The sequence below is a fragment of the Charadrius vociferus genome, unplaced genomic scaffold, assembly GCF_000708025.1.
Source record: "Charadrius vociferus isolate BGI_N301 unplaced genomic scaffold, ASM70802v2 scaffold201, whole genome shotgun sequence".
Lineage (NCBI taxonomy): Eukaryota > Metazoa > Chordata > Aves > Charadriiformes > Charadriidae > Charadrius > Charadrius vociferus.
The window spans coordinates 1,811,967-1,830,472 of NW_009646936.1; the positions used below are offsets into that span (position 1 = coordinate 1,811,967).

The window sequence follows — 18,506 nt, forward strand, 5'->3', positions numbered from 1 at the left end:
TCAGAAAACAAATACATTTGTAGATTACTTTAGGCAATTAGGCACTGAAGTCAAAGAATTTGGTGCCTGAATACCTTAAAAAAAAATAAATCCATCCTTAAACTTTCACAATGCTTTGACTCCAACTTATCACAAACAGCAGCAAGCTTGAAGGTGCTAGGACAGTAGGTCACAATACAGCAATGAATTTTAGCAAGCATATGGGATTCAGATGCCAGAGGAACCAATGCACTCCAGTCAAATAACTGCATCAGTTCCAAACTTCTGCCTTTCCCAGTATGTCCTTATTCTTCCCACAAAATTTAGAGACGAGAGCAGTGTACTGCAGCACCTCCGCTGTTCAGGTGTCTACACTAGAGAGCTAAGACAAAGGCATATATTCAATAAAAGTTGTCTCTGGTACAGGGATGGGAACAGCAGGAAGCAATGAGCTGTTTCAGAGCACACTTCCCTGAATCTCCTCATACCGTCATGTTATCCTAACCCATCTACAAAATAAACATTTACAGAGCTATATACGCTTCTCAAAGTTTGTTTACCAGGAAAAAAGTAATCTTAAAGAGGTAAGAATTCTAGGTATAGAAGTCATTGTGCATAAACACCTGTTAGGAGGCTTTTCTTGAGATACAGAGTGGCATTAGGTACTGTGGCATAAGTCAGAGTGCGCGCTGCTCTATGCCTGAATAAAAGCTTCCTCACAAATAAACATCTGTGCACAGAGTTTATACTTTTCAACAACTTCCCTGAACTCTCCTTGGCATCACCACACAGAAAAGGCTCCAAGGCTGACACATCGAAATTACACTCTAGAACTACACAGAGCAAACCCAAAGCTTGCCAAGTAATATAACGACCATATAACTGTCAATGTAGTTTCAAAAGATAAAGTTTCATCTTTTCTTTCACTTAGGAAGGTACTTTACAATAATGCTCAATCTCACTTGTAGTTGCAATGTTGAGAGTCTGGCAATAGGAAGAGAATAGATTCACTCATCTGTAGTGCATTTGTCAGTCATTTGCTGACAGAAGTCTGTGATACCACTGCTCTGTCCGCACTGTTCCACAAGCGAAGTTTTCTCTAATGTTCTTACAGAAACTGAATTCAGTTCTTGATCATATGTTGCATCACACACACTTTTCACATGCTGATAACAAGAACTCTGCTCATTGGTAGATGTAACACCCAAAAGACCATCTGCTAATTCTACAGACGCTGGTATTGCAAGCTCACCATCAGATGGAGCTGTTCGTTCTCTCCCTGGGAATAAAAATGAAAGCGGACAATCTGAGGAAGAATATTTTGCAAGTATTTGTATCTGCTCGTGACTCAAGGCTGCTTCCTTACACACTTGCTGGCAAAGTCCAGTTAGATTCTGCTTTGTCTCACCCAGAGTTGACAAAATGTGGTTTCTTTCCTTCAGCAAGTTCTCCTTCTCATTTTGCTGCAAGAAGAAAAATAAAAGTAGCCTTTTAGTCTGCATTTTAACACAAAACCCATGGTTTGTTATGTTGCTAGCAGAGCTCAAACAAGACTGTAAATAAACTGGTCTGCTGAAATCAAAGTAATTTGGCAATTAGAAGGTAAATACTGACACAATCAAATGCCTATGAAAAGGACAATCCTAACCTCTCTGGAAGCATCACCAGCTCAGCTATGTGAAGTGTTTTTTCAGACACATGACTTTTTCAAAACTCGTGCTGGCAGCCAAAACAGTAATTTGTAGTTATTTAGTAAGTGAAACCTAGCTGGACTTACTATAAATATTTCTGAAACACTAATTCTACAGGGTAGCATTTAAACCATTACCACTGGGTCAACAAAACATTAGGCAGAGCAGTCTTCATAGAGATTTATGTTTTAAAAGTTAAACATTGAAAACCAGACATCCCATTTTCACTATTGATACTACTCTGCTAGATGAAAATAAAATCAATTCTTAAGTGCCAAGTGCACTGTAGAACAAACAACAGATGTAAAAAGAGTTTCTAAAGTAAACAGAAGATACAGGAAAAATAAAGAAATAAAACATGTTAAAATTGTAAACAAAATATTTTCTCTGAAAATGCAGCACTCCTGTTTGTTTCAAGGTACTAACTAGAAAACTGGAAGTTAAAGAATATAGAGTGACAGAGGAGTGACAGATTAGTGAATTGATGAGACAAGACGACAGGAGCCCCTATGTAAGTAACCTATTATTGGAACAAGGGAATACCAACAGAATGATTGCATTTTATTTACACAGCAAACACACTTAAGAGTGGCAGATACCACTCAGACATGAAATAAGACTGTCCTTGCTCTGAAGAGCTTACAATCTAGCTACATAATGCAAAAGGATTTTCCAAACACAAGGCAGCAAAAGGGATGGTAATTCACTAATGAATACTAAACAGAAAAAAAGTACAATTCAAAAATTAGTGCCTTTTTGTTTGTTTTACTTCAGTGTCATGAATTTTTGTGAGACTTCTGATAAAACTGGCTTAAGATGAAAGGACATGGATAACTGAGGGGCTAGTATAATGATGGAAACGAGCAACACCCAGGAAAAAAAAGAAAGAGGAAATGGCAAAGAAGGAAAGCAAATAAGCAAGACCATAAAGAAGCAGTTGAAAAAAAATAAAGGGGGGGGAACCCACCAAAAACCAAACACCACACATTTTGAGTTCTGTAATTAAGAGGCAGAGTTCTAAAGATACACAAAGCTTTAAATAGTTTTTAAGAAATAAATTTTAATCATAGAGACTATATGTTATCCGTATTACAATGTCAATTCACCCCTAGAAAGTTTATTTCTTTTCAGTCCTTCTCGCATTTCCTTTTGGAGGAGAAACTCATACTGCAACCTCTACAACTTCTTTTAAAAAGAACCAACTAACTTTAAGTGGCATTTTGCAAAAGCAGCAGTTGTTGCCAGTCCTTTTTGCCTAAAATGATTAGAAAGAGTGCTTTGCTAATAAACTTCTATTTGTCAGCATACTGGGAGCAGTTGTTGCCAGATCTCCCAATCTGAAATCACTTCATGTACATTTTGGGTATGCAGAGGCACTCAGCTATGCATTATGGACTGATGAAATTATCTGGACCGCTGTTTAACACAGACTTCAACATTCAGAAATAGTTATTCCAGGATAAATTCCCCTCCCCCATCTGAAGTTGCTGACAGATTAATACATTTAGATATTACTGGTTTATTTTAGCAGCATTGTACTGACACTGCAAAGTAATGCCAGCTAGTTTTGAGGTCCTTGTGATCATCAAACTGAGGGCTACTTTAATTCTTCTGGTGAAGAATCTATCTAGTTCACACACTTCCTCTCCCTGCTATGGTGTGTATATATAACAAGATCTCAATTACATTTCTTGGATCACAGCTTATAGTATGTCACTCACTGACACATCCTTCTCCTGAGCTACAGAATCTCTAGGGCAGTAGTACTTCCTGAGGTCAGTTGTCCTTTACTCTGCTCCCCCTCACAAATACCCTCATTTTTGAAGCTTTGTAGTACAGCTTTGTGTACAGCTACACAAGAAATGTGAACATACACAGGTGGCCTGAAAGAGCTGTTTCTAACAAGGCAACAACTCCTTGAGTAGCCCACGTGTATTCTCAAATATGGAATATTACTGAACACAGATTCACCTGAAAAAAAATCAATAAGCAAAGACTATATGGGGGTCAAAAATGACATCATTAGTACAGAAGATCAAGAGAAATGACCAAACTTAATTCTCACAGATAACAGATTCAGTACCAAACAGCATTTTTCTTCAATATAAGTGGAGCTTAACATAGGATTTTCAATTTTACAGAATCACTTGGGTGGGGAGGTACCTCAGGATGTCTTTAGTCCAACCTCCAGTTCAAAACAAAGTCAACTCTGGGTAAGATCAGGCTGCTTAGGGCTTTGCTCAGCCATGTCAAGAAAACCTCCAAGGACAGACCATGTACAACCTCTCTGGGTAACCCACTCCACTGCCAGCTGGTCTCCACTAGAAAAAAGTGTTTCCTTACATCCAGTTGAAACTTCCCATTTTAATTTATGACAATGTCTCTTGTTCCCCTGCTGTGAAGTACTACCCCTGGGAAGCCAAAGATGTTCCACACCCAATGGCTATGTGATCTTGAAGACTTCCCCACAGATACGGGCAGGTGGCTTTTAGGTCTCCCCACAGCCATCTCTTCTCCAAGCAGAAGCCCTGTTTCCTCTGTCTCTCACCACAGGAGTACACCAGGCCTGGCCATCCTGGTGGCCTTCTCTTAACCTTGCTACAGTTTGTCAATGTACTTCTGGCACTGGGAGGTGTCAAAACTGGCCAAAAGATTCAGTCTTACATGTGCTGAGTATAGGAGTACAATCACTGTCCTCAAACCACTGGCTGTGCTCCTGTTAATACAGCCCAGGGCACTGATGGCCTCTTTTTTCCAGCCTGGACATGCTGCTGACCCATGCTCAGCTTGCTATCTGCCCAGACCCCGAAGGTCCTTTTCAGCAGCGCTACTCCCCTAGCCAGCCTCTAGCCTCTGCTCATGCAGGGCGTTAGTCTGTTCCAGATACAGCACTTTCCCAAGAAACACACCGCAAATACTATCTTTTAATCTGAGAACACAAAAGTCTGGTAAGCAACGACAAATAGAAATTAATTCAAGACAACATGCTGCACATATGGGAAGCCAGAATGAGGAATTTAACCAAATAATATTTCCTAACAGGCTACAATAGAGAGTAATATCTACTTGTCAAGGGTTTTCAAACTACAGATACACAGTATTATCCTTTCTCAAGGCCACATTACAGAAGATACCATGAGAAGATCAAAAGACTAACAGGTCTGAGACACATGACTGACCCAGCAGGAACAAGGCAGGAGTCATCATGCATGAAGCAACCTGGATGTACCACAAAACATGTTTTTACAGACATCTTTCTTCCACCCACCTGGAAATTATGCCTAGACAGATCTTAAAGTTTCTATATTTGTGCACAACTTACACAAGTTTGATGGTGCAAAACATCGGTTGCTGTCAGACATGCTCAACAGCTCCAAACAATGTCAGGAAGTTCTGAAGAAACTTACCTGCACAGTTGGAAAACAATAAGCAACTGGAACATGTTTCTGCTTAGAGCATGATCCATAACTCAGACCTCACCTCACAATTCTCAACATCTACTGTCTAGACCTTGCACGGTGATATCTGTCAAACAGCAGACATTCAGTCTGTTCTAGCACAGATCCACAGAAGAAAGGATATTATAACTATGATTATCCGTCGCTTAGTCAACTACAGGTCTAATCTTGCAGATGAATCTCTAATTGTTTTCTCCCCAAGTGTAACAGAATATTGACAAACTTACATAACAAACAGCAATGACAATATGACAACAAAAACAGGCAGAAAGGCTGAACTGTCAGAAATGCAACTTCTCTCTTTAGTCAGAATAATGTAACTGTTACTAACATGGTCACCTGATTCTCCTCCCTCTCAGAGTATCTTCATTCAGCAGACTCAATGACTTGCTCTGTCAACTCATCAGGGCTGTATGGCACTGCAAGCCTTCCTTCAAAGTCTATCTCCTTTGATGCTGAAGTAGAAGTGCACATAGTAAAAGATGACAGACCACTGCAGGAAATTAAGCTTCTAGCCCATGGCACTTTGCTCTAATTTTATATTCCTTTCACTCTGAAGTCATAAGGGAAAAAGGTGCAACACGACTGCGTGTGTTCCTAGCTGATGCAAATACCAAATTCATGTACATAAACACAAAGTCTAAAATGCTCCATGAGCAAGAATTAAAGAGTACAGTAACCCTAAACAACTGAACTACTTTAGTGCACGTGGTATGATCAACTATGAAACTGAGATGAGAAGGTCAGAAACAAAAGGCCAGAAAAAAGCCACTCTCAATCATTTTCCTGCCAGGAGAACTTCAGATTATCCACATTTCTCTTAATTACATGTTTATCTTTTTATTGCCTTTTAAGAAGGACAAATTATATTAACAGAGAAATCAGGATGCATTAATTCCTCAGCTACAATCCTGATACAACTGCTAAAAGAGCAAGCAGCTTCCTGACTTCTACTATATCTTCCGCTTTTCTGCAAAAGTCATTTTTAAGATTCAAGACTCAGGAAACAGTTCACCAGCCCATGTTGATGTGTTACAAGAAAAATACTTACACAATTAACAATTGCATAACTGTAGACTTGATCATGAGCAATACCACAAGCTGAAGAACAAGAGCGAAAAGCAAGAAAGGAGAAATATGTAGAAAACAAAGTAGAGTGGGATGATGGTTTGGGAATCATTCTGCATGATTAAGCTCAATGTTCAATTCTGATGGGCTTCAAAAACACCATTCACCAAAAATTATGATGTGATGCACTTTTCATTCTGTGGACGTGTTTCCATTCAAGTGAAAAATGTGTGTACTTTAGAGTAAAGCGCAGAAAAACTAGAACTGCCATTAAGAAATCATCTAAGACTGATAAAGTTTTCTAAGCTTGAGTGGAAAAAGTAGTAAGCCACCTCACTCTCATGCTACTGCCAGATGTCCAGTCAAGATGTTTAGAGAAAGATTCAAGTGAACAGTAATGAATATTTATACATACCAGTTTTTCAATTTCAGATTCAAGATTTTGTATGCAGTCAAGTTTTCTCTTACGACATCGCTGTGCTGCAATTCTATTTTTACTTCGTCTTCGGATATCATGAATACAGTCCAATTGTTCAGGAGTTAATTTATGCATTTTCAGGAATGACTGGAAGTCATTTCTGGAAAGCGAGATAATCCTTTGTGCATTAAATGGCAGTTTTACCTAGAATGCAAGACACAGTTGTAAATCAAAGGTGAAACTGACCCACACAAACACCAACAGGCCAATACAAGTTTCCATTTTAAGCATTCATTACTACACAACCCATCTTTCTTCCTAAGTCTCAGAGACAAAAGCAAGTTAATGTAGCCACCGCGTGAGGTAGATAAAACCCAGAGGTTTCAACTAGATGAGTTCAAGCACAGGCAAAATAACTGAGTACTTTGCACATATACACTAGATCCTCAAAAGCGCAGAGTAGGATAAAATCATCCAGCAAATAATTAGGTAAAACACTCTAGGAAAACAAGTTATGGTTAGGTGGTACACAAAACAGGTGTCAAAAACCACTGATACAGTCTGAAGTTTCCCCTAAACTGTATCCTGCATACATTTTTATGCCTACGGTTTTCTGCAGGAAAAGTTCATCTGAAACAGGTATTTACTTAAAATATAGAGGTTACAATATTTGTCTTGTAATTCTTAATGCTGGAGAAGGGAGAGAACCCGGCTCCTGCTACTGTCTGTACACCTGAGCTACAGAAGCAGGAGCTTTCGAAACGTACATAGATCATGAAGTCCTGATTGATACTGAAAAAAACCTTTACCTTTATAAAATAACTGCCACATTTTATGAAGTATCCAACTAAAAGATACTTTATTTTAATCCTTACATTTGAGTATATAAAGTAGCAGAACATGTTGCCTTGCTGTGGCCAAATATCTGAATTTAGTTTAAAAAGCAAATAGAAATACCCTTTCTGTGTTTGCCTACCACTGGTGACAAATTTGCCCTTGGCAATAATGCCATTCACTTCTTTGTAATATAAAGACAAGGAACATATTTAATAAATTCTGGCCTTTCGTTTTGCCTGCCAACTTTCCATATTGATGGTAGCCTCCCCTTATTTTAAGTCTCGGTAAGGCACTGCATCTTGAAAAGAAGAACACTAGCGCTTTAAAAACAACTGAATTTTCATGACATTAAATGATCCGTCATACACAGAGTCACATTGCAATTCTACAATTCTAAGAACTGTGACAGAAATCATTCTATGTATATAGGAAACACTTTTGGGATTAGACTACTTAGAATGGCATCTACCTAAAACGCTACCAAAACAATGACATAAAGGAAAGAAGTGCCAAATAATTTCTGCAGTTGGACGAACAAACATAACCACAGTTTTAGAGAAGGTGATACTATTAAAGCAGTCTTAAATACACAGCTACTGAAGCCAGCTTGAAAACTTAATTTCCCAGTAAATCTGAAGTATAATTTCTCTCCCACCTTCTCCAGACTACTCAGAATAAAACCAAGAAAACTTAGGTTTCTATAAAACAAAGGTTCCAAGAAGTTTAGTGTTTTCTTACATTTAGCTAAATCAGACCAAAAAAAAATTCTGAAAGAGAACTCCCATGCCTTGGGGCACACACCTTTTCTGATAAAGTTGTTCCAGAAAAATATCTGAAGCGATCTAATACCTAAGAATCTACCACTTCAATATCCTAGCAAAAAATACTTGATGAATCTCCCTGAGTTACCACTGATCTTCCAAATAAATCTTTGAATGGTTAAAGTTTCATTTCCTAGGTTTTTAAAACAAGCAGCCACCAAAAAAGACAAACAAGAGACTCAGAATTAGGTTTTTGAATAGGGCCTGAAGAGACAGGGAAGCAAAGGATACACCAGGATGTTCTTACCTCACATTCTTGTTCTCTTGCTGAACAGGATTCACTGTCTCCCTCAGTGTCAGTTTCCGAATCCTCTCCCAAACTTATCACATAATTATAGGGACACTGTTCTTGTTGCTGTCCCTGAGCATACTCTCCACTGCTTATTTCAGAGCTGTTGGAGCACCCCTCAGTACTAAGGTTGCTTATAAAGGGGCAGTTGACAGAATTCAACGTTGTAAAAGTCCGTTGAGCGCAAGGTTCAGGGCTTTCACTGATCCTGATACCCAGCCATGGACACTCTGATTTTTTCCCTGAATATACTGGCTCCAAGCGCTCTTTCGGAACTGCAGGTGGTAAATGTATTTGACAGGCTTCTGTGCTGTAAATATCACTCCAGAACCCTTTTGCTAGATGTTCTGCTACCTCTCTCTCCACACTGCTTCGATCACCAGTTGATATAATGCTAGTGGCTTCTCTCGTGCACAAATCGACCTTTGAAGGTGTGTCATCCTGACTTTCAATTTTGTCATTCCCAACTCCAGTATCTGATACAGTTTTTTCAGCTAAGACTGTGTTGCTTTGCATACTACTGAAGTTCAAGTTACCATATTGCTCACAAGTATGTAAAAAAGACACAGAATTGAGTCCATGAGGTGCAGCAGAGTTTTGGGGGAAAGCGGCAAGATCCATTTTCTCCACAGGACACGACACATTCTGAGTCACAGAATCTCTCTTTGACTCTTCGTTTCTCTCAATGCCTTCCTCCCCTTCTTCCATTTTTACCTGAGTCTCTTCACATTTTGAGACCAGCTGCATAGGTACACGCTCCTGAGCTTTTTGTATGCCATCATTATCAGATATTTCCTTCTCAAGAAAAGTTGCAATTGGTGGCACCTGAATGTCTTTTATACTGGAATTGGACTCTGAAGCATGAACTTTGTCATTTCCAAAAGCTTTCTGGAATTTCCTATATTTTGGGCATTGGGAAGATAAGCTGGAAACACTACCCCTTTCTAAATGTACAGGATCACACGTTTGATTGGCATTATCTTGGAGAGCAGGTGTTGATTTAGCATTTTCTTCATCTTTACAGAGCTTTGTGTCAGGAGTTTGAGTATATTCTTTTTCTAAAAGTTCTTCTGCTTCATCATCTATTTCTAAGTCTCCATCATCCACGTTGCTAATATTGGGGTTTGTTTTCTGGCAACGCCGCGTACAACATTTCTTCCTAGGACATTCTTGCTGGTCCAATTTAAAGTCCAAAAATTTGAATTTGAGAAACTGAAAGCAAGACTCTTCAATGTTGTGTACACCCAAAAATTCAGCACATTTGCAAACTTCAGACACATTGTCTTTATTTAAAGTAAGTTTAGCTGTGTATGCAAACTGAAGCAAAGGACTAAATCCTTTAAGTGTTACCTATTAAAAAAAGAAAAAAGAGAAAAAAAATATTAGTATGGCCCAAATTGGTTTAAATAGAGAAACACATAGAACTCAAATTTACCTGTGAGCAAACTATACCAGAAGGACAGAATACAAGACAAAAGCAGTAGATTTGCTCCACAGAGGTAAGCTGGCCACACTCATTCTGAAACAAATCTTCTGACACAATTTTATCCTGTACTTGTGGCAATTATCTTCTTCACTGTGATCAATATCTTATTAAAATGTTCTGACAACACTAACAAGTGAAAAATATTGCTGTACACTGAAAACCAGTAACTGGATCCCAACTTTACAAAGGTATTTTTCAAACCAAAGTTGTACATTAATTGCTCTAGAATAAGATCAAAATGTTCCTGCTATTTAATTGTTGCTTTAAAAACCACTTACTGTTATTTGCTCAGTCTTATGCATCATTGACATAAAAAAGTTTGAAAAAAAATGGAATTTGATCACACATGATTATTTATTACTATAGCCACCAGTAGGTGGCCTTTCTTTCTTCCTTCCAGACAAATAATTGTACCCAAAAACTACACCAAAACCAATTATTCTCAGTTTAAAGCCTCTCTGGAGTAGGTAGTTTTAATTGAATATTTCCATCGCTGTCACCTCAGTTTTTACCATGGAACAGTTGCCTAACAGGGAATCTAGAGATAAACTTTATCATTACAAACTGAACAAGATCATCTTCTACGCATGAAAAAATTACTAAGGAATCAGGGAGAAAGCTGTAAACAGATCACCATATTACAAATTACATGACACTTCCTGTAGCCTTTCTCTGCAAGTGAAGGATAAAGCAGTATGTCCATTACTACTACCTAAACTCAAGCCCACATTATTCTCTCCTCCTTTATTGAAATGAACAGGATTTATGCTGAATAAAGTGCAATATTAATGCATTAACTATATTGAATTCTGCCAGCAAGATACTTCACTATACATGCAATTTAATTTAGGAATCAGTTGAGGATTTGTCTTGTTTCTTTTTAGTGGTTGTTTGGTGCTTTTTTCAAAAGAACACAAACACATGAAAGGAAGTTTAAGAGATCTGCACAGAGACAGTTCAGCAAAACTGTCTGTAAACTCTTATGACCTAAAGAATTCCTAAAATACAGTTTGAAATAGGATCTGGAGGGAAGACTACTGATTACACCACCACATTAATTCATCCTCAATTATGTGGGGAAGGGGAGTGTAGAAGACAGTTTATCCATAAGCTGGCAAGAAGTCTTCAAACTTAGTATAGTCAATAAATCATTAAAGTGGGTTTACAAACAAGTGACATTCATACATGAAACAATGAAACAAACACAATGGTATTTCAAAACTGTATGTTTTATGTAAGGTAGAAACACTTATTGCTAAAAAAATGGAAGGACCAAGAGTGGAAAAAACCACTCTGTACTCTTCACTTTCTCTTACACATTTCTAGCTGACTACCCTCAAACAAGATGGAACACTAGAAAGCCTCTTGGTCTGACTGACCTAGAAAAGTAACTCTTGCAGTAGCCATTTATTGAATTTGTATTTGGGCTGAAAGTTTAACTCAGAGTAAAAGCTTTGGTAGCAAAACAACACAAAACCTATACCAAGATGTCAGTAGTTAGCCTTCACAATATAATATATATGATGTACTTCGATTCCAAAAATATTTTGCTATCTCAGATAGTGGACTGGTCTTTCATTTTAAACTTCAAATACTTTAATCATCCAAAGAGGTTAAAAAATAACAATAAAAAAATAATAAAAAAAAATCACATGTCAAACCATGTGATCAGCGTTTGCAGCTTCATAAACTGACTCATTTCAAAATATTTAGCAGTTCCCAGAAGAGAAGCTCAAGTTGCTGAGTCTTAAAATGCTCTTACCAAGTGATCAGATCAAATGATTAAAAGATGAAATTCACTGTTAGCATTTTTGCTTGTTGCTTCAGTAGACTCAGTTCTTGCATCGGTAATACTAAATTGTATTAAGACTCCTCTTAAGTCTACATTGTAGTAAATATCAGGATTAATATGTTCCTCCATTTTCTTTCCAAACTCTGGTCTCTTCTAACTCAGGTTTATTTCACGGGTTCATTGGAACACTGTTGCTTTGCACCAGAGGCTATTTTGCCCCTCTCCAACTTTGACGTACATTTCTTGTTCTTCCAATATCCTATTTTCTTTTCTATCACCCCAAAGCAAAATTCTTTCTTCAACATCAGAAGTTTTACACACCACCGATATCCCTCTTTTACGCCAAATCATGACCTTGTGTCCCCCAGCATCTAACTTCCCTTCCACATCAGCTCCCATCATTACTTTTCTTTTAATCTGAGACACGTTCAGGCTATCAACATATTAAGCCACTAGCAAAAACAACAACAACAGAAGAAATGAACACACAGACACAGTAAAAAGGTTGAGTAAAAGTGACATAGTGGTATTATGCTGTAACGTAGTTTTGTAACAAGTTCATTGATCAATAGAGAATAGCAAAAACCACTGAAGATCTTTAAAGAGACCACTTGATCCCCTTTTAGTTTTCTATTTTCTATAAAATCAGAAAGATTTTGGTAACAGAATTCTTGTGCTTATCTCAGTATGTTACAAAGCCAGTGAGGTAGCTACTTTACTGAAGTACAGGCTTTCTGAATACATCATCTCTGTGTTAACACTCAACTCGGGTCTTGTACATGAACAAGTCTACAATGTCATCTACAATGTCACTAAAAATTCACCGATGCGCACCTTTCCTCCAACTTCAACAATTCCAGTTGAGTTGTCAACAATTTGCAAGTTATTTCCCACCCTCAAAGCTAATTACCATAAACTACCTCTCAGAAAGCCATTGATTATTTAACAACCAACTCTTCAGATTACTGCTACCATTGGGCACAATCAGAGTACTTGGAGGCTCTTCACTTTTCATCTACAAGCACAGCACTTCATATAAAAATCCAGTTGCTTGCTTCATGCCTCTTATAACTTAACTAAATATCAACTGGAATCTTTAAGTGTCTTACACACTCCAGAAATGTAGTAATAAATTTTCTTTCCTATGGATGTCAGGTTCTGGCTCATTCCCACTGAATGCCTTTGAATTCAACCTGAATTAAGAATATGTATTTAAGGGTAAAAAATAAAGCAAGTAATTGCAGTATATTTTCCTAGTCTCAAAAGTAATACAGCAAAACACAGTAAAAAAAAAAAAAAAAAATCAAGCTGCTGATGATCAGTGCATAAAAAGGATGGAGAACTGAGCAGAAGAAAATTGTTAACAGTTAAGCAGCAAGCAAGGAATATAAGCACGGTTCTATTACTCAGACACATGAAACCAAATCTTAATTATACCATTTTAATTATACCATTAATTATTACCATTTTAAGCTTTAATTTCTTTATTTATTATTCCAAGAGTATTCTCTTTTCACATAGGAGGACTAGTTCTACAATACCTTTTTACCATTTAAAGCCTGTTTTTTGACAAACTTACATGCTTTGAAACAAGTGCTCAATTTTTAAGTTAATATATACTTCATTGAAAAGATTTCCCCTATGCGTTCCCCAAGACTGCATTCACTTGTTTTTAGTCTGTGACATACACTCTGTCTAGCCTTTACCTCAACCAAGGGCAGCTTTACAACTTCGAAATTTCTTCCCTTCAGTTCTTAAACCCCTTACCTTAACTTCTCTGTTCGAACAGGACTGAACAAAACAGATTAGAAGCACTGGCAGGTAAAATACAGAAGGGAGTGACGCTCACCTCTTCCGGTAAAGTGATGATAAGATCAGCATCCACCTGGCCCACAATCCTTGAAAGGAAGTAACTGCTGCAAGCTGCAAGCACAGCTTTGTGAGCCCGAAATCGCTGATCTTCCACTAAAATAGTAACATCACAAAGAATATCTTGCTTTCTCTGATCATCAAGGCTGAGAAGTACATTTGTACTGTGTACTGAAGATTCATATGCAAAAACCATGCTATTCTTCTCACTTAGAGACATTATGTATCACAAATGGTAGTGTAAGTCTCAGTGGAAAGCATGCTTCTGTTCTTCAAATCTGCAGGAAGAAAAACAAGTTGTACACATGAAAGTCATATCCAACAGGAACCTACTGATACTAGAACATAACAAGCAAACTGTTAAACATGCACTGCCTGTTCTAATTCTTTTTAAGACCACGATTAATACTCAACAATTCATACATGTTAATACATAAACACATGCTTATGAGCATTTGGGTACCCAAAACCTTAACATGTACATCTTAAAATATCGCTTTGTCTCAGACCAAAAAAGGGAACAATTTTTCATGTGACTTCAGTGATAAGGAACAGATTTTCCGCAGCAAGTGATTAAGAGTCATAACTTTACCATAATACCTGAAAATTCTTTTTCATTTTTAGTTATCAGTATATTCTGACTCGAATACTATGAAAATGTAAAAAGAAATGAAAAACAGATTCATTAAGCCAAAATTCACCAAAATACTATGTAAGCTACTTCTGTTTACTGATTCACCCAGTAGACTAAAATATTTCTGTTCTATCTTCTTTCAAAAATAGTTTGCCTGATAAACCAATCAGGCATTGGTAAAACACTCTAATTTTCTCTAGTAGGTTGGTGTTTTTTTGTTAAAGCAGTTTAGTTCTATTTTCCACCTGCCATAATTCTCTACTGCAGCTTTTTTCTCCCTCTCCCGCTCACCACTATTTGATTTGTCTTGCTTGTTAGAAGTTTGCTTTCCTCATGGAACACTATGATTCAGATCACCTGGCAATGGAATCCTTTTTGTAAAAGAACAAAGTTCTGAAATAACAGTATTTATTGTCATATAACATTTACTGTTGTCTGTTATGCATTTAAAACCTTGAAATAAGCTCATATATAACTGTTCTGAAGCTATTCCTGAACTCCTACTATTTGGGGGGGGGGGGGAATAGCTAAAGAGAAGTCAGCCCTCCTAGAGCATGCAAAGTTTAACAGCATTTCCAAGTCTGATCTTTACACTGTATTTCTAAATTCCTGTCTTCTTTGGATTGAACCTTTCTTCCAGTTAAAAACAAAGAAAAAAAAAAAAGGAGCCTAATAAGAAGTGTCCTCCCACCTAAAGCTCAATCAAGAAACCACATAATCAGATGTGTACCTGTCCTGCAAGGAAGATATGCTATGGAAAACTAGCTACCTTAACAAGGTAGCTTTCCTTAGCTAGGAAAACTGCTACCTTAACAAACCAAGCATTTCGATTACACTGGACTATTCTACCCAAGAGTTACTGTAACGGAACACAGTTTCTGAGACTCACTTCAGCTGACACAGGACTACCCAATCATTGTATTGCTCAACAGAAGTTGTTATGATATGCCAGTTCCCAACAACAATAAAACTGTAGCCCATGCAAATCTTCTGTTTTCAAATATGGAAAACTTTCACAACATGGGGAAAGAGAAGGCCATGGCCATTTTTAAACACTGTGGGGAAAAAAACAACCACCCTGCAAGCTACGCTCCTGGTTACTCACTACTCAAGTAATTTTCAGGGTATACAGGCATTTTTAGTGATCTTTTGAACAGAACAAGAGAAGAAAGACCCACATATCCAGTGGCAGTAGTAGCACGGTACCAGTCTGGATGCCAGTAAAGTGCGGAGCACCAGTATTATCTGCCCTTCCCACTCCGTGGAACACTGTACACTCAACTTCAGTCAACTTTACTAACAAAATGTACAGACCATAACTTGCCAAAGACAAAGACAGTAAGTCTGTTTTGGGACATTTGCTTAAATATACAAGATTTTGTTTTGTGAAAAGTTCTGAGAAAAAAAGGTTACACAGAGAGTTTTCCCCCATTAAGCAACAGCTATACCACATGCTGTTAACCTTAGAGGACTTATTTTTGGAAGCAAGAAAACAGTTTAAATGTTTTCATGTACCTAATGACAAGACTACAGAGATTTGTTTACTTGGGAAATATTTAATTTCCAATCAGTTTAAATGGGAATTACGAAATAATTCCCTGTGAAACAGTTCATTAATGAAGTTCTATTCTTATAAAGCTTATGAAAACTAAGCAGTGCAATATAAATAATGTATTCCTAATTTGTTTGCTCTATATCCTTAACTTACCATATTCCTCAGATATTACAGCACATGCAGTTTAACAAAGCATGACTCTCTACTTGTTACCAGGTCTAAAAAAACCAACAAAAAACAACACCCACACACAACAACAACAACAACAAAAGAAAGAGTTCCAAGTTCTCCCATCTCTCAGATAGACAACCCATGTATCATATATCCTGCTCTTGGGTTTTCCCTTATAAAATAATCAGTTCCAACATCCAATCCAGCTCATTACACTTCCATAGCATGGACGGCTAAAAGGAACAGTAGTTTGTTTATATAGACATAGGTATGCAGAGGACAGTCAACCTTCCTTTTCACTTGACCTCCACAAGGCACACAACATGCTTTCAAAACAGTGTGCAGCCTACCTGAAACACTGATAGTGAGCTTACAATGTTGCTGCTGAAAAAAAAAAAAATTAGGTTTCAACACTGAAACACTACCTTCTGTTTCTGGAGAAGTAAAAATAAATATTTAATTACAGCATAAGTCAATTTAATACTTTACTCTGACAGAATGTTGCATTTCCTAATGTGAAGATTTCATCAGCCAAGTTACATCCCCACTATATTTAAACAGGATGCAAGTTTTTTTGAGGTATCCAAAATATAAAATGCAGCATTTCATTAAGCATTTCAAAATTTAAAAGAACCTTTAAAAGACCCAACCAAACCAACAAAAAAAACCCCACACCCACAAACACCACATTCAAACACTAAATTTCTCTCAATTTTCTTTGTAAAATCTAATTACTGTCATATTTGATAAAGAGAGAAATCAAAAGGAAAAGAGCCAGAAGACTGAAAATGCTGGTGAAAACAAAAAGCATCAAACAGGAAAGGGAAAATATAACCACTGTAAAAAGCTGTAACACTTTAGAGAAGTACTGACAGAGGTCAAACTTGTGAATGTCTTAATTCTGTTTTCCAGTTGTGTAATAAAGGCATGGTACCACATTTAGGATAGTATTTGTCATGACAACCAACTAGATTTTCCACAGTGGCGTGCGAGTACAAAATACACTTGTCCATATGTACATTTGTTGTACACACATCACCAACACTTACTCTGTTTTACCTAACACTGAGGTTCAGTAGCGTTGCTAGACTGCAAAAATGGGAATTTATTCTCCCGGACCACTCAGAAATTCTCTAAATTCACTTCACTTACAGATGGACAAAGAGGGGAAAAGTTGTGAAGTGGAGAAAATAATTCAATGGTGCTTTTTAATAAGGCTTTATAACTTACAAGCTCATGCTGCAACTGTCCTATAAGGACAGGCCCTTTTAGGCTTTCCTCCGCCCAGTGCAGGTGTCCATTTCACACAATTTTCTACAAATATTGTCTATCAGATTTTTTCCCCCTCTCAGACAATTGAAATGCAAGCAGCAACAAGTTGCTAAAAAGAAGGAAAACAGACACTAAACCCAATGATAACACAAATTATTTCCTTGGAAACCAGACTAAAACTCCTATTCTACGATACTATTCCTATTTTAAGATTATGCTTAAGTAAGGAAAACGAAAAGGAGGCACAGATAACTTCTAAAAGTATTCCAAAAGTCAGCAGATGACTGTGTCTTTAAATCACTGTTCACTAAGTCAGTGCCAATGAACAACCACATGACTGAATGCAGAAGATGCTAAGAAACAAAAACATGCAAGAATATTCTATAAGATATTTGATACAGCAGTTACCATCAAAAATAAGAATCCAAAACAATCTTCCAAAACTTAAAATAATTTTTACAATGCAGGTTGAAAGGATTCAAGAAGCAGCAACATGAAAGCTCACTAACTACAAATCCTCATTTAGTGGAAGAAAACTAGTACTGTCAGTATAAAAGCATTCCTCAAATTCCTCTCACCTAAAATTGCGCACACCTAATAATCTCATAGTCTTGAGAGGAGGGGGAAGAAAAAAAAAAAAGGACAGAATGTACATAAACACACATGCTAGTATAAAAACTACATAAGGAAACACTTGCATCTGAACGAATCACGTTCTGCTCTGAAGACACAACCAAACATGCTACTATGAAGTGTCCATTCTTTACTGGAGAGTGATTTTGACACAAAAAATGTTTTACCTGAGGGCAAAAATATTTTCTCCTAAATACTGGCAGAATAAAACCTTATTCTGCCTTATCAAGGTGAAGTTAACTCCATTTTTTCCCCTCCCTACTAGCATACAATTCAATAGGAAAACTATGCCCAAGTTACCTGTAAAATTACCATACCTTCAGTAAATTTAGACATCTCTACTTTTAATTTAGATATATACATATTTATTTTTAAAGAACATATAAAATGCTTAATATCTTAATGAAAATTAGTACTGCAACAACATTTAAAAAAAGGAATATACATATGTTTAAGTACACAGTGAAGAAAGATCAAAGAAAGATGCCTATCAAGACTCATTGTCAAATAGATCTCATCCAAGGCTCATTTTT

At 37.1% G+C, this 18,506-nt stretch overlaps 1 protein-coding gene across 1 annotated transcript; it reads right to left on the reverse strand.

Annotated features, from left to right (window-relative positions):
* Positions 1–925: 925 nt before the first annotated feature.
* BACH1 (BTB and CNC homology 1, basic leucine zipper transcription factor 1) lies at positions 926–13,986 on the reverse strand. The gene is made up of 4 exons (XM_009894896.1): positions 13,689–13,986; positions 8,520–9,911; positions 6,612–6,818; positions 926–1,442 (listed from the first exon to the last, which is right to left on the reverse strand). Exons 1-4 carry the CDS (start codon positions 13,926–13,928, stop codon positions 987–989), a joined length of 2,295 nt encoding a protein of 764 aa, XP_009893198.1. The 5' UTR covers positions 13,929–13,986; the 3' UTR covers positions 926–986.
* Between the last annotated feature and the right edge of the window lie 4,520 nt (positions 13,987–18,506).

Coding starts and splice junctions, on each gene's coding strand:
- BACH1 (XM_009894896.1), bottom strand. CDS start 13,928: ATGTCTCTAAGTGAGAAGAATAGCATGGTTTTTGCATATGAATCTTCA. Junction 9,912..13,688: donor TCATCACTTTACCGGAAGAG/GTGAGCGTCACT, acceptor TTTTTTTAATAG/GTAACACTTAAAGGATTTAG. Junction 1,443..6,611: donor AATCTGAAATTGAAAAACTG/GTATGTATAAAT, acceptor TTCTTCTTGCAG/CAAAATGAGAAGGAGAACTT.